Here is a 13,310-nt window from a genome sequence, read left to right on the forward strand (position 1 = left end):
TGAACACAATACAGAAGCCTAATGATGGCAGGTGAGTCTTAAATTTGCCAGAGTTGAACTCACCTAATCTAAACCAAAGATATGAAGGAGAGGGGAACAAAAAAAAATGTAAAAAGTTCAGAAACAACACGATATTACTTTCATGTAATATAAGCCATTTAGACCTTAACTTCTCGCTCAGCATCCAACGTTCCTCCAACTTGTTCTTGCAACAGTGCATATGCCCTCTGTAAAGCTTGATATTCCATTGTCAGTTGCCTGAATCTTAATTCTGTTTCTTCTTTTGCCATACCCTAATGTGAGAAGGAATGCAAAACTGAACTGGAGATGCAATTATCCTGACAAATCAAAACATTCATCAAAACATTCATCAATCTCTTTATGAAGTGTAATGTAGCCTCTTCTATGAAATAACACTTTAAGAAAATTGTAAATTGTTATTGTTATTAATCACACAGCCAGATGTTCAGACTGGGCTTGGCATTTTTGTCTACCTGTTGAGTCCTTACCAAGGACCTGAGATAAGCAAATCTGGAAGTTTGATGGGTTGTTGTTGTTATTATTATTATTATTATCATCATCATCATCATCTTTTTTATTCATTAAACATGAAACTCAGTCAACTGAACATTTCAAAATGTATCACAAATACCAGTGACGACTCCTCCTCCTCCTCCTCCTCCTCCTCCTCCTCCTCCTCCTCCTCCTCCCTTGTTACAATTGCCAGGAGACCACCATGCTATTGTAGAGTAGTAGTTTGGCTTGCCAAGGTTTCATTCTTGTTAAAGGAAACACTTGCATGCTTCCCAAGGTGCATCACAGGAGGGTGAGCTGGCTTTGCACCAGAGAGAAAAATAAGTGGTTGTTCTTGCATTGTCACCCAAGGCCCCTTCTCTTCCCAGAGCTGCCTTGCAAACAGGAGCTGCAACTGGGAAGGTTCAGAGCTGTCAGGAATCTGACTGCTTGCACAGAGCACCAGCTCATCCCCTGCTCCCTGCTTTACTTGAATAGAACATGCTTTCAAACTGTTGGATGGACAGAAGCTGACATGAGTTACAGGAGCTCACCCTGCTATGCAGTGCTAGGGCTTAAACCATTGGAGTTAAGACCATCCCCAGCACCATTAAGCCACTGAGTCACTGTGCCTCACTCGAAATGTTAGATAGAAAAGTCTTTCATGTATGGCTTAAAATATTCTCCATTTTGAATTCAGCTCTAGAAGAGATCTTGTTGATCATGGTCAATGGTACACTGCAATGATCTCCCTGCAAAGTTTATATTATTACCACTAAAACAAGAATACATTTAATTACATTCCATATAATATATTTTTAAGCATAAACTCTTGCTTGAAGATTATACATAACATAAATTACCTCTTCCAGGTCATCATCTGGCGTGCAGGGAGTTTGATCTGTTCGATCCGTTTGATATGAGATTGAAGAGCCATCAGATTCAAGAGATGCTTCTTCATCATACCCAAAAAATGTTTCCACCACTGGCTTCTGACCAAATGACAATGTGTCAGTACAAACAAGCCAAAGTTGCAAAGATGTTAAACATAACTGGCATAAGGAATAATTAAATTCCTTCTTCCAGGATGCAGTGCTATTTATGAATCTCAGCACTTTTCTCATTATATAGTAGTTTATCAGACCTGCCATATAAATGGGGCAGCAGAGTAAGTAATGATTATCTATCAAATACAATTCATAGTTTCCTAATCATTAATAAATACCGAAGCTGCTGTTGAGCCAGCATAAATCTTCTATAATTTCAGTGTAGAATCATCACAAATGAGAGTAAACTTGATATTTAATTTATCATGGGATAAAAAATTGGCGTTATCATCTATGAATATTCCCTCAATGAATAAAAAAATGGAATACGAGCTGGAAGAAAATCTTATGTGTACCTTCACAATGATAAAGAGGTTTAGGAAGAATAGCTAAAAAAAGAGATAAAAGGAGGGGGATATAAACTGAGAAGGAATGGATGGGAAAAGTCAGAAGAAAACATTTTGCAAGGGGCTTGTAGAGTTGAAAAAGCTCCATGGAAGGACTTAAATTGTCTTTAAAAAGATAATAAGAGAACGGATTGGCATCCTTTCAGATATCGAATGAAAATATATGAAACTAGGTTATAGTTTACCAAGAAAATCCAAATTTTCTGGTATTCTAAAGAGTTTGGGCTATTGTACTCATGGAGGAGGGAAATATCCTTACTTGATTTCCATTAAAAAAAAACCTCTGAATCAGCAAAGAAAACAGTGCTTATTTAGTCAAAGTCAAGCTAAGAAAGTAATAGCAATTCCTTGGAATTCACTATTTATTGGGGGATATTTAAGTTTCTGAAATTTAGGAAGAAATATTGAGGAAACAGCAAAGGTTTGCTGAGCTCTTCCACCTTCCAAGAAGCTGCTGCCAGATGTTCTGAAACAAAGACTGACAGACTCATATGCAGAGTCATCACTTTTCTATTCACCCACCTGAACGTGAACTACAATCAGTGACATTTTAATTCAAAAAGTAATTTTTTATGGTGAAGAGATTTGGACATTCTGCTCTGAAAACCAGTTTGTTTTCACGTCCTTCAACTGAGCTTTTAAGATAAAATATCTGCCTCTTTGTAAACTTTATTTAGAAGATTTCAGAGAAGGCACAAATTGAATTAATTTAAATATTGGAATAAGTCATCAGTATTTTTTTTGACATTCTTAATGGCATTTGTCCTCATAATTTTATATTAGAGCTAAACCTGAATTTATGACTGGAGTGACTTTGATGATGCCATTTTAATAAAAGTCTTCATGTTTAAACTGAATTAGTGTAGTTTTGAAGAGCAGGTGAAGCTATGAATTAATAGTGGGGAAAGATCTACATTCTCACTCTGTTTATAAATTTCTCAAAAGCTTCTGGTTAAATCTGTGGAATCCAGAGGCTCAGCCGAATTGTGTCTTTCACTGTTCCATTTAATCTTTCATAATACTTGCCCCCAGATAAGCTTTTTTTTTCTTTTCATTATTCACTTACCTTGGGAAATTTTGCAAATTTCTTCCTTTGTTTCTTGTATCTTAAAAGCTTGTCACGCTCCTGTCCGAGAAAAAAAGAACAATCACTTGAGTTCTGCATATGAAACGTATTTATAGAAGGTGTGAAATTTGCAATCAAATTATACGGATAATTTATGGTGCAAATCAGCATATACCAAAACAAAAAAACAAAACAAAAAATGTGATCATCAGACTTTAGGAATCCAATTTGTCCTTGGTACTCTTAATTTTCTACCACCTTAGAGGAAATTCTGTGGCTTATATCTGTGTTAGTAATTATAATAAATTATTTTGCTATTTAATATGTAATATCATTAAGTATCTATCGCTAAATAATCCCAGGCAGAACACAGAGAAGCATATATGAAAATCAAAGTCAAATGTGAATGTTACTTACCATTACGTTCTTCACGTAGCCGGCAGTTTCTAGAGTCTAGTTTAAAAGAATTAAAAGAAAATGTTAGGGTGCTACAATGGTAATAAAGATTCTGAATATCCTTATTTTCTTTTCATCTACATAATTTTTGGCACATAGTTATTGTGCAATTGGCTTTTGATATAACTTTTAAAGTATTAATTAGATATTTAGATCTGTCTGGATGATCAGCAACAATGCCAGCTGGGATCAAAATACAGAAATATCTAAGGTTTAGCAGGTGGGATTTCCTCTTCTCCCTACCCAATGGTAACTCAGGATTTAAAGAACTCTAATCCTAAAATTCCATAGCTTTTACCAGGCCATGATTTTCTTTGAAGAAATTTGTGAAAGTTTCATTCAGTTAACAAATAAATTCTTGGTATGTTAGATCTTAGTGCCCATGACTTCTTATACCCAGCATTTAAGGAATTGTGATCAAACATATCTGGGCAACATCAGATTGGGCAAGGCAGAGTAATGTACTGATACATTGTTAATTTCATTTTAATGGAACTCAAGCAAAGCAAGAGATTGGTGAGGCAATTGACTACATACCGTCCAAATTTTGGAAAATTTTCTTGTTCTAAATCTAGTGCAAGCAAGATAAAATTGTCTACTACAATGCCACAAGGGAAGAAAGTAATTTTTATCTCACTATACGAATTCCAAATTTAGAAACATCAGTTAAGTGCTTAATTTTTTTTTTAGCATGCCCTTTACATTTACAGTGTGAAGTAAGATACAATAGAACTTTTTTATTTTACTGAATCTGAAAGGTAGATTTTTACCAAGAGAAAGCAGTGATCACATTTAGCTTAAATTAATTATATAGTTATAATTAATGTAATTATATAGCTCAGAAATTTTGTCTTTTCCACCTGTTTGGATATTACATGAATGATCGAATGAAAGATTTCCAACCTTTTTGCTTAGCACTGCTTAATAACTTTAATCTTATACTGTGTACATTCAACTAAGGTCTTATTTTTCCTCCATCCAAACTCAACCCCCACAGAAGGAGACAGTCTAGCCAATGTCATGCCAAGAAGACAAAAATGTTGGTTACCTTTGAAAGCTCATCTATGATATTCTGCTGTTCCATGATCTGCAACCGCAAAAAGTCAACTTCCCTTTCATCTTGATTTTGATCGAGATCATTTAAAGAACTTGGTCTTCTTATTGTCCTCACTCTTTGCCTCTAAAGGAACAGAACGAACACTGAGAAATTGCTAGAACACTTATTTATTTATTGTAGGAATTTATTTATCTATTACCATACCTGGTGAAACTTGACTGTATATATCTATGGGATTCTCAGTCATACAGGTCCTGGTTGTCCCAAAGGTGCTTTTGTCAAGCGGCAACTGGACTTTCTGGTTTTTCTTTGAAGACATTTTGTTTCTTGGATGAGAAGCGAAATGCCTTCAAGGAAAAACTAGAAAGTCCAGCTGCCTCTTGAAAAAAGCACCTTTGGGTTCACTGCATATAATTTCCACTACTTTAAATTGGACCCAGTAAGTTACTGAAACAGTTCTTAATTAAATGTGTCAGTGCAATGAGTTTACATATTATACACTTTTATAAAACAATCCTAGAAACACTGGAGGATTTCATTTGTTCTTGTTCTTTTCCTTTTTGTTCCATTTACCTTCTCCACATAATGCATTCTTTATTTTAACCAAACTGAGTAGGATGGAATGTGCTCATAATCGTTTTTAATAGTGTTCGCCTTATTTTTTACATTTAAAAATTGAAGTTGTTCTGTTTCAATTCAGAGTTGAAAACTGAATTGGTTTGAGGAGTTCAGATTGTCAACAAAATTTTAGATAGCAATAATATTTTGCTCAAATGTTTTTTTCATTGAAAATTCAGAACTTATCACTAATGGACTGTGTAGTGCAGGGGTTGCCAACCTTTTGGACCTCAGGGACCACCAAACTCATAACTTTAAATCCCGTGGACCAGAGACCCTGGGAAAATCCCCAAAAAAGTCTGCAAGAAAATTCCCCACCCGTTTCCCTACCAATTGATCATTCTTTCTTTGGGATCACAGGATACCATCTCCAGCTCTGATCTCGGGAGGGGGGGGGGAGAGAGAGAGAGAGAGAGAGACACTTTTGGCTTCATGCCAGAAAAGCAGAAGAAGCAGCAGAAGTCTTTCTTTCTCTCCCCCAAACTCTGCCAGAAATGAGTCTTTGTGGGACTTGTCACGCCGGTGCAGCCTCTTGAGCAGAGGCCTTGCAGGGTCCCAAAGACTCATTTCTGGCAGAGTTTGGGGGAGAGAAAGAAAGACTTTTGCTGCTTTCCTTGCATGCAGCCAAAAGAAGAAGAAGAAAGAAGCGGAAAGAAGCAGCCCGGTGGCCAGGCAAGGCACGTGGGGTATGTGGGGCAAGTTCCCCCCCACCCTTTCCCCCCTCCCCTCACTACCTTGTGTGGTTCACAATGCAAGTGATGCAAGTCTTGTGTTCCCACACAGCCTGGATTAATTACTTCGGGGTGACATTTCTCTGTGGACCACCAAAATTTTCTCGTGGACCACCAGTGGTCCCCGGCCCACTGGTTGGTGACCACTGGTGTAGTGAACTTATATTCATTTGTACAAGAACTTACCATTTCTAAGTTCTCTTGTGTTACGAATTTGAGTTTGTTTTCCATACGACGTAAGGTGTGGGACAAGTCCTCATTTTTCCTACTTAGACGTTTATTTTTGTCAAGCAGGGGTTTGTACTGGCTCTCAGCCTCTCTTACACGTTTCACCTGAAAAGTAGAGGAACAAAAATATTTACATGTTTGTGTAAGATTGGCTGACATACAAAATTCAATGCATTTATAGGGTTGCTATTGCTAACCAAGGAGTCTTAATTTTATTTAAGGACCTACACGGCAGTCTCATATAATGACTCTATATGGCTCACAACAATTCATTAAAATGCGGTTAAAAACTAATAGTAATTCTTCCAGGTGCCAGACCAAAATCCTTGCAGCTCAAGCACCATTTTAGCCCAATCAATTCTTGGGGGAAAAGCTAGGTCTTCACAACTCTCTGGAAAGGAAATCCCTTAAATCTCAGGAGGGAGGCTGTTCCAAAACAACCACAATTCTCTGAACATATGGAAGATGCCTATAAGAGTTTGGATTAAGTTGTTCTTCTATTTGAGTCCCTAAAATGCTTTTTCAAAAGGCAACTAAACTTTGTTTTCCCCTTCAAGGCTTTAAACTTCCTATCCAAGAAGCTTTTTCAGTTCTCTAGGATGAGAAATGAAATGTCTTTGAGGAAAAACAAAGTCCAGTTGCCTTTTGATAAAGTACCTTTGTGAAAACCATGACCTGGATGACTGAGAATCTCCATAGAGTTCTATTTGAGTGTTCCCACTTTCTACTCCTGTTCTACATCCCTTTGCCATCAGAAACACCATTTGCCTTTTTCAGCAGAGGTCTGCTTACATTTTTTTCTGTGAGTCTTCAACCTTACTCAGCAACCTGGCACTCTGCATTATCATAGCTACTGTAGTTGGGCATTTCAACCTGATTTCATCTGGAGGAAGTTAAGTTGAGGAAAAACTGCTTTGAATGACAATTATTGATATTTCACCAAGCTTATGGAAGGTTATAATGGTTTGATTCAGCTCTTAGAATTTTTTTTAAGCTTATCTGGATTTTCTCTAGGTTTTTGCTCCATATGGTCTTTTCATTGTTACTAAATGTCTCTGTTTCAGGTAGTTTGTAATTGGATTTAGGGGTGTTATTGATTAAAATATTACATACTTCCCCAAAGGATATTTAAATCCTATTTTGCACCCTTCTGGTTGGATAGAGACAGTTGCAATCAATTTGGAGTGAGGAAATAATACCTCTTTCCAAGTCTCCTCTATTGCTCTGTGGCAAATTAACTGAAAACAATGATCAAGCCATCATTACACAGGGTAGATTTGCATGTAACATTTCTTTCCGGTTGTATGCTGTGGCAAAAAACTAGATTATTGTATTACTAGCTATGTGTACATGAACATATTGATTCATGGACAAAAGCTTCTATAACCGTTTGAATTTTTTTTAACAAATATTCTAAAAATTACAATAGAAGTGACCACTGAATCATTAGCAGTTAGATCGTAACTTGATGCACCCTCACATCAGCCTTTCCTGATCTGTTCCCCACCAGATGTGTTGGACTGCTGTAAATAACATCTGCTCTGGAAATTGCATAGTTTTTTAAAATAGTATATTCACAGAAAGGCTGCCTTATACTGTTTTCAAACCCAATATATATTAGCAAATTCAAATGTACACATTTAGGCTTATGTTTTCAGTTTTTCAAAGCATACAATCAATGAAAAGATACATTGAAATAATCCCCAAATGTTTAATTGTACCTATCCTTCCTTCCTTCCTTCCTTCCTTCCTTCCTTCCTTCCTTCCTTCCTTCCTTCCTTCCTTCCTTCCTTCCTTCCTTCCTTCCTTCCTTCCTTCCTTCCTTCTAGGTGTTTGGAAAAGCAGAGATAGTTTGCACAACCTATTTTACAGAAATGGCTTTACTTGCTTCCTGAGACAGAACTCATAATTGTATGCAAAACAATCTATGATCTACATACTTAATTATGAATTTGGGTGATAAAGGAATACCAACATTAGCATTTGAAAGATGTTATCCCACTATTTTTAGAATGAAATATGTTGGGGAAAATATTCAGTTGCACGGCTAAAATTTCACTAAGAAACGAGAGAAAGTTTTGCAGCTGCCTCCCCTACTAAATGAATCCCACACATAGTCTCAGATCTAGCTACAGATCTGCTGCTTTAATGACCTCTATAAATGCATTCTGTTTCCCCCGTCCATATGCCACTATGGTTTATTGCATTAGCTCTATGAAAAATAAGCCTTACCCCCACAGATGCCATTAACTAGCCTTTAAATGGAATTTTATTCAGATACGGGAAGAGAATGTCATCTGTGTAATTTGTCAGTTTGAAGAGAGTTGCATTAAGGAATGGTTGGCTGGATGTAAATGTATTTAACTAGCTCAAGTTGTGGCTGCACATTGAAAAAGTCAATGAAACAAACCACAGCAATTGAGATTATATCTCAACAACATCATTATTCCTTTCCTCTGCTGGATGATTAAAACTATATGAAGAACGGTAGCAGAAATTGGGAATGTCTAGTTTAATTAAGAGAAGGACTGGCGTGGCATGATAGCAGTATTTCAATATACAAGGGGCTGCCACAAAGAAGAGGGGGCCAGCTTATTCTCCAAAGTACTTAAAGCAGGACAAGAAGCAACGGATGGAAACTAATCAAGGAGAGAAGCAACTTAGAACTAAGGATAAATTTCCTGACAGTGAGAACAATTAATCAATGGAATGACTTGCCTTCAGAAATTGTGGGTGTTCCAATACTGGAAGTTTTTAAGAAGAGATTGGACAATCATTTGTCAGAAATGTTATAGCATTTTCTGCTTTAGCAAGGGGATCTTCTAGTCCAACTCTGTATTCTGTTTCCTGTGTCTACCCGCTCCCAAATTCGAAATTGCTTTACAAAATAAGTATGAACTTGCCATCCCCAAATATGATTTTTTGAACATTTTATAACTCTGTCTCAGTGAATAATTGGTTAAATCAATTCAAGTGTCAATTTATTGCAAAAGTTCATTTTTTAACCTCTTTTGACAGGCAGCTGGCAAATCATGATTAAATCATATATACCTAAATGAACAGTCCAGATAGAATGTATTATATTAAAGAAGTGATAATTAGAAGATAATTTCTTTTTTTAAAAAAAATTACCAATTTAGGTATCAAAGGATGAATGATGGCATCCAAATCAGATACAGCATAGAATCTGGTAGCCTTACTTTGCCTAGAGGGACATTTAAATATTTTAAATGAAATATTTATTTAAATAAATATCTAATTGCATTTGTATAAATAAATTTAAAAAATTTATTTATTAGTAAAGCTAATTCATAGGGACAAATACTAATGCCTATAAATGCACAAGCTACTGCAGTCTGGGCCAAATGTAGTTTTCTGGTGGTCTCCAACAGCAGCTCCAGGTAGAGCACATTGTAAATCAAACAGGAAGTGAATAAGGGTGTGAGTCACAGGAAAATCTGCAACTGGTGCACAAGATGAATCAGTACAAAGGCCTCCTAGCTATCACCGCCACTTGTTCTTCAAGCAGGAGTTAATCTAGCTGTGATTCCCAAATTACAAGCCACATCTTCATGAGAAAGCCGAACTCCATACAATTGACTCACCTCTGTATTAAGTCTCTTACTAGTGGCCTCACCCAATGATTGGGTAAGAGATCAAGTAAGATTCAAAGAGTCAAATTTTCCCATCCCATCCCTGTCCTTCAATAAGTCATCTACTATCAACATGGCAGAAGCATAGTTGATAATATTCATAGGCTTGCTTTTTCATGCATTTTTTCCTCTTCATCTCTTTTTCTTGGAGGATAAAATATACAAAACACCTTAACTGGAATATGCTTTTTCCCCCTACCAACCAACTGATTGAGTGGAGTTACTTTCATCTTAGGAATAACCATGTCTGTTTAAATTTACCCTTCCTGGGGTTAGGACACTTGGTCTATGGTCAACTTGTTGTGCTTCCACAATGTATTAACCCCTTCATTAATTTAGTCAAAAAGAAACCAGAAACCTGGAAGCATTTTTTCAGACTAACAACTTTTATTAAAAGACATAAGCACAACAAAATCTTATACCTTTTCATAAAATGCATTAATTTAAGAAGATGCTACCCAAATCCTCCTAATTTTTGACTTCCAGAGCCAAGAGACTAACTTGGCTTTTCTCCTATGTATCTATAGTTAGCTAAATAGGATTTTCTTTAAAATAAAAAATAAAAATACACAATTTCTTACAAGTTCATTTCGTTCTTCTGACAGTAATGCATTCCGATCTTCAAGTTTCCTGATGATGGCACTTAATTCAGCTATTTTAAGTTGGAAACGCCGAGCATCCCTTTCATCCAACTGCTGTTCCTAAAACAAAAAACAACTGCAAATAACTGTTCAACAAGGAAAGCCTTTTTAAAACTTTCTACCGATTCTCATCTTCTTCCTTGTCAGATTCCATCCATTACTAATTCTAAAAATCTTTACCTTAATACTAAAAGATAAAACTAAGAAAAATTAAGAAAGAAACTATTATGCAAGAGAAGAGGCAAATGAAAACAAAATGTGTAAATAAATGCAGACTCACAAGTGTTGCTTTGGAAATGTGAAATAAATGATTGAGAATTACTACAGTGTTTCATATTTATGCCACTGTTGAATTGAGAACTTTAGATGAGCCTTGTATCATTTTCCTATGATAATATATTTATTAATACTGACATATAATGTGTACTAAGTGTGCAACAAACCACTGTATCCATTTGGCTCCCATGGAACTGTGAATTTAACAGAGCACTGACATGGGTAACTTAAATATAGATATAAGAATAGGCAATTTCATTTATTTTGAGCAAAAAGCAATTTAGTTATAATAACATTTCCTTCCTGTTTTCCTATTTATAGTAGTAGCAATTTTACTTTACTTTACTCGGAAAGTTTACTTCAAGCAAACATGAGCATCTACAGACCAAAGAAACTCAATAGGGCTAGGATTCTTCATTCAACAGGTGCAGGAGAGGCTTTGAACACAGGCGAGACAATATCTATGCTTATGTTTTTGAAAAAAAAATCTATTGGTCAAACTAAGCAGCAATACAAAGGAAATCTTGATGAGAGTCAACAAAGAAAAGTTTAGCAAACGTGACAGAAAAAAATCTGTAGTTAGCAAATTAACAGAGAAGCTGGAAGAGGTGGCATAGTTACATCAAAAGCCAAGATAAAAGGTGAATTTAGATTGAATGGTGTAAGAAATGTTAAAGTATGGAAGAAAAAGCATATTAGTTGGTACCTCATTATTTTCTAGAGTCTAGAACATTGACTAACATCAAAAGCACAATCAGTCCATCAGGATTAGTCATGAGATTTAAGACATCGTTTTGCCATCTTGTTTCTTTTTCACAGATATTTGTAAGCCTCCATAAAAATTAGCAGATAGCTATTAATAGGTTAATTAATTAATGTTTGCGTTGTGAGTCTCACAATGTCAAACTAGGCACACATTCAAGATAAGGTACAGTTGCTTAAAAAAAGCAAGTAGTTAATTTTTGTAATCAGCTGGCAAAATAAAAGCAAAACCAGAAACTCAGGACGTCATCTGATTACATTTGAGCTGGGTTTCCTCAACCCTACTTGCTTTTAAAACAAGCAAGCAATCAAGCAAACAAACAAATCAAAATCAATGTTGTTGGTCTGGGCAATCACTCATCAAGATTTTGGCACAATTTGTGGTTTTAGGGAAAACTACTAGAAAGTGCTTACAGGACTTCCTGAGTGATCTGAAGTGTCTCCTGCACCACTTGGATGAGGAACTTCCCGCTTGGGGCTACTCAGATGCCGGTCAGCCTCTCTGAGCTGGGACAGCTGTTCATCTAGAGCCTCCTTTTGGAGTTGAAGTCTCTGAGTATGCCCAGTTTGAATCCCTAACTCTTTTTCCAGCATGTAGACTGCTCTGTCTTTAAATTTGATCTCCTCCATCTACAAGGAGAATAAAATACAATCACATACAGTACAGTTCTTCAGTTGCCATGGAAACTGGTGGCATCCTGGCCTTGGGAATATGTTAGATTACAGAAAGCGGTGAACAAACACTGGATTCAGTTCTATAGATTTAAAATCCATTATTATTGGTTAGCAGAATCAGGTTTGGGAATGCTGCAATAAAAGTCTTTTGACAGAGGTATAATTCTTCTCCATCATCATCATCATCATCATCATCATCATCATCATCATCATCACACAGTCACCAAAGTGATTCATTGGAACATCTGTAAAAATGATCATATGCCAGTAATGAAACACAGTACAGTAATGAAACATGTGGTAACATATAGTTGAAAAAGCAGTCAAGAAGGAACAGATTATGGGATTTCTGAATAGAAACTGATTAAGTCTGGGCTCATAACACACCAAATTTAACTGTGGTTGAAAAGAAAGTGTAGATAATTGATGAGGCAATTTCAGGAGAAAGTAGAAAGAAGACAAAGAATTGGAGATCATAAAGTGTCAAAATCTGGAAAACCAAAATAAAATAGAATTCTTTATTTGCCAAGTGTGATTGGACACACAAGGAATTTGTCTTTGGTGCATAAGATTTTGGCATAAACCTGCTGTGGTGGTCCCTAAGGTTATTGTCACATCTGGTATCATACCCAAAAAATCTTGGATAAGCACTTTGTGCTTTTAAAAAATTTTCATGTGTCAATTACAAAAGGCCACAATGGCTTGAATCTGCACATATACTATGCCAATATATTATGGCATGCTAGGTTCTTGGGAAGAATTGATACCTATGAAGGCCAACATTAGGTAAAGAACTGGAAATTATGATTTCACATTGTTGTGTAAATAACAACAACATCTGGCTGACTGCGTGACTTATAGTAATACATATATACAATGCTTTCCATTTGGAATGTGTTAAGTAAGGAAAATAATTTATGCTTTAAGCTGAAACTTGGTTCATTACTGAAAACAGAAGACTATATTTTTTCATTAAACATAAAAATTGGAACTTCCAAATGAATTTTGTCTAAGCTTTGGAGGCACATCTTCATTTTATGTTCCTTGATCTAATACAATCCCATAGTTGATACAAAACTTCAACAGCTACAACATATCCAACAGATTCCAGCTCTTTTAGAAGTTCTTCAAGGGTCTCATAAATTCTAATATAAAACGATTTTCATTTGACAGTATCTTAA

At 35.9% G+C, this 13,310-nt stretch overlaps 1 protein-coding gene across 22 annotated transcripts in view; it reads right to left on the bottom strand.

Annotated features, from left to right (window-relative positions):
* The window catches only part of JAKMIP3 (Janus kinase and microtubule interacting protein 3), a 104,813-nt gene that overhangs the window by 22,046 nt on the left and 69,457 nt on the right, over positions 1-13,310 (bottom strand). For 8 of the 22 annotated variants that reach the window (XM_087932501.1, XM_087932500.1, XM_087932504.1 and 5 more), the window contains 8 exons: positions 11,869-12,084; positions 10,357-10,476; positions 6,081-6,227; positions 4,537-4,668; positions 3,450-3,485; positions 3,033-3,092; positions 1,377-1,505; positions 165-293 (listed from right to left, as the gene is read on the bottom strand). In XM_087932501.1, coding sequence (XP_087788627.1) covers positions 165-293; positions 1,377-1,505; positions 3,033-3,092; positions 3,450-3,485; positions 4,537-4,668; positions 6,081-6,227; positions 10,357-10,476; positions 11,869-12,084 — 969 coding nt within the window. The remainder of the gene's footprint in view (positions 1-164; positions 294-1,376; positions 1,506-3,032; positions 3,093-3,449; positions 3,486-4,536; positions 4,669-6,080; positions 6,228-10,356; positions 10,477-11,868; positions 12,085-13,310) is intronic. The other 14 variants (XM_087932507.1, XM_087932505.1, XM_087932517.1 and 11 more) reach the window with 5 other exon arrangements.

This window comes from Pseudonaja textilis, chromosome 4 (genome assembly GCF_049901715.1).
Source record: "Pseudonaja textilis isolate UNSWEBS1 chromosome 4, rPseTex1.2, whole genome shotgun sequence".
In the NCBI taxonomy this organism is placed as follows: Eukaryota; Metazoa; Chordata; class Lepidosauria; order Squamata; family Elapidae; genus Pseudonaja; species Pseudonaja textilis.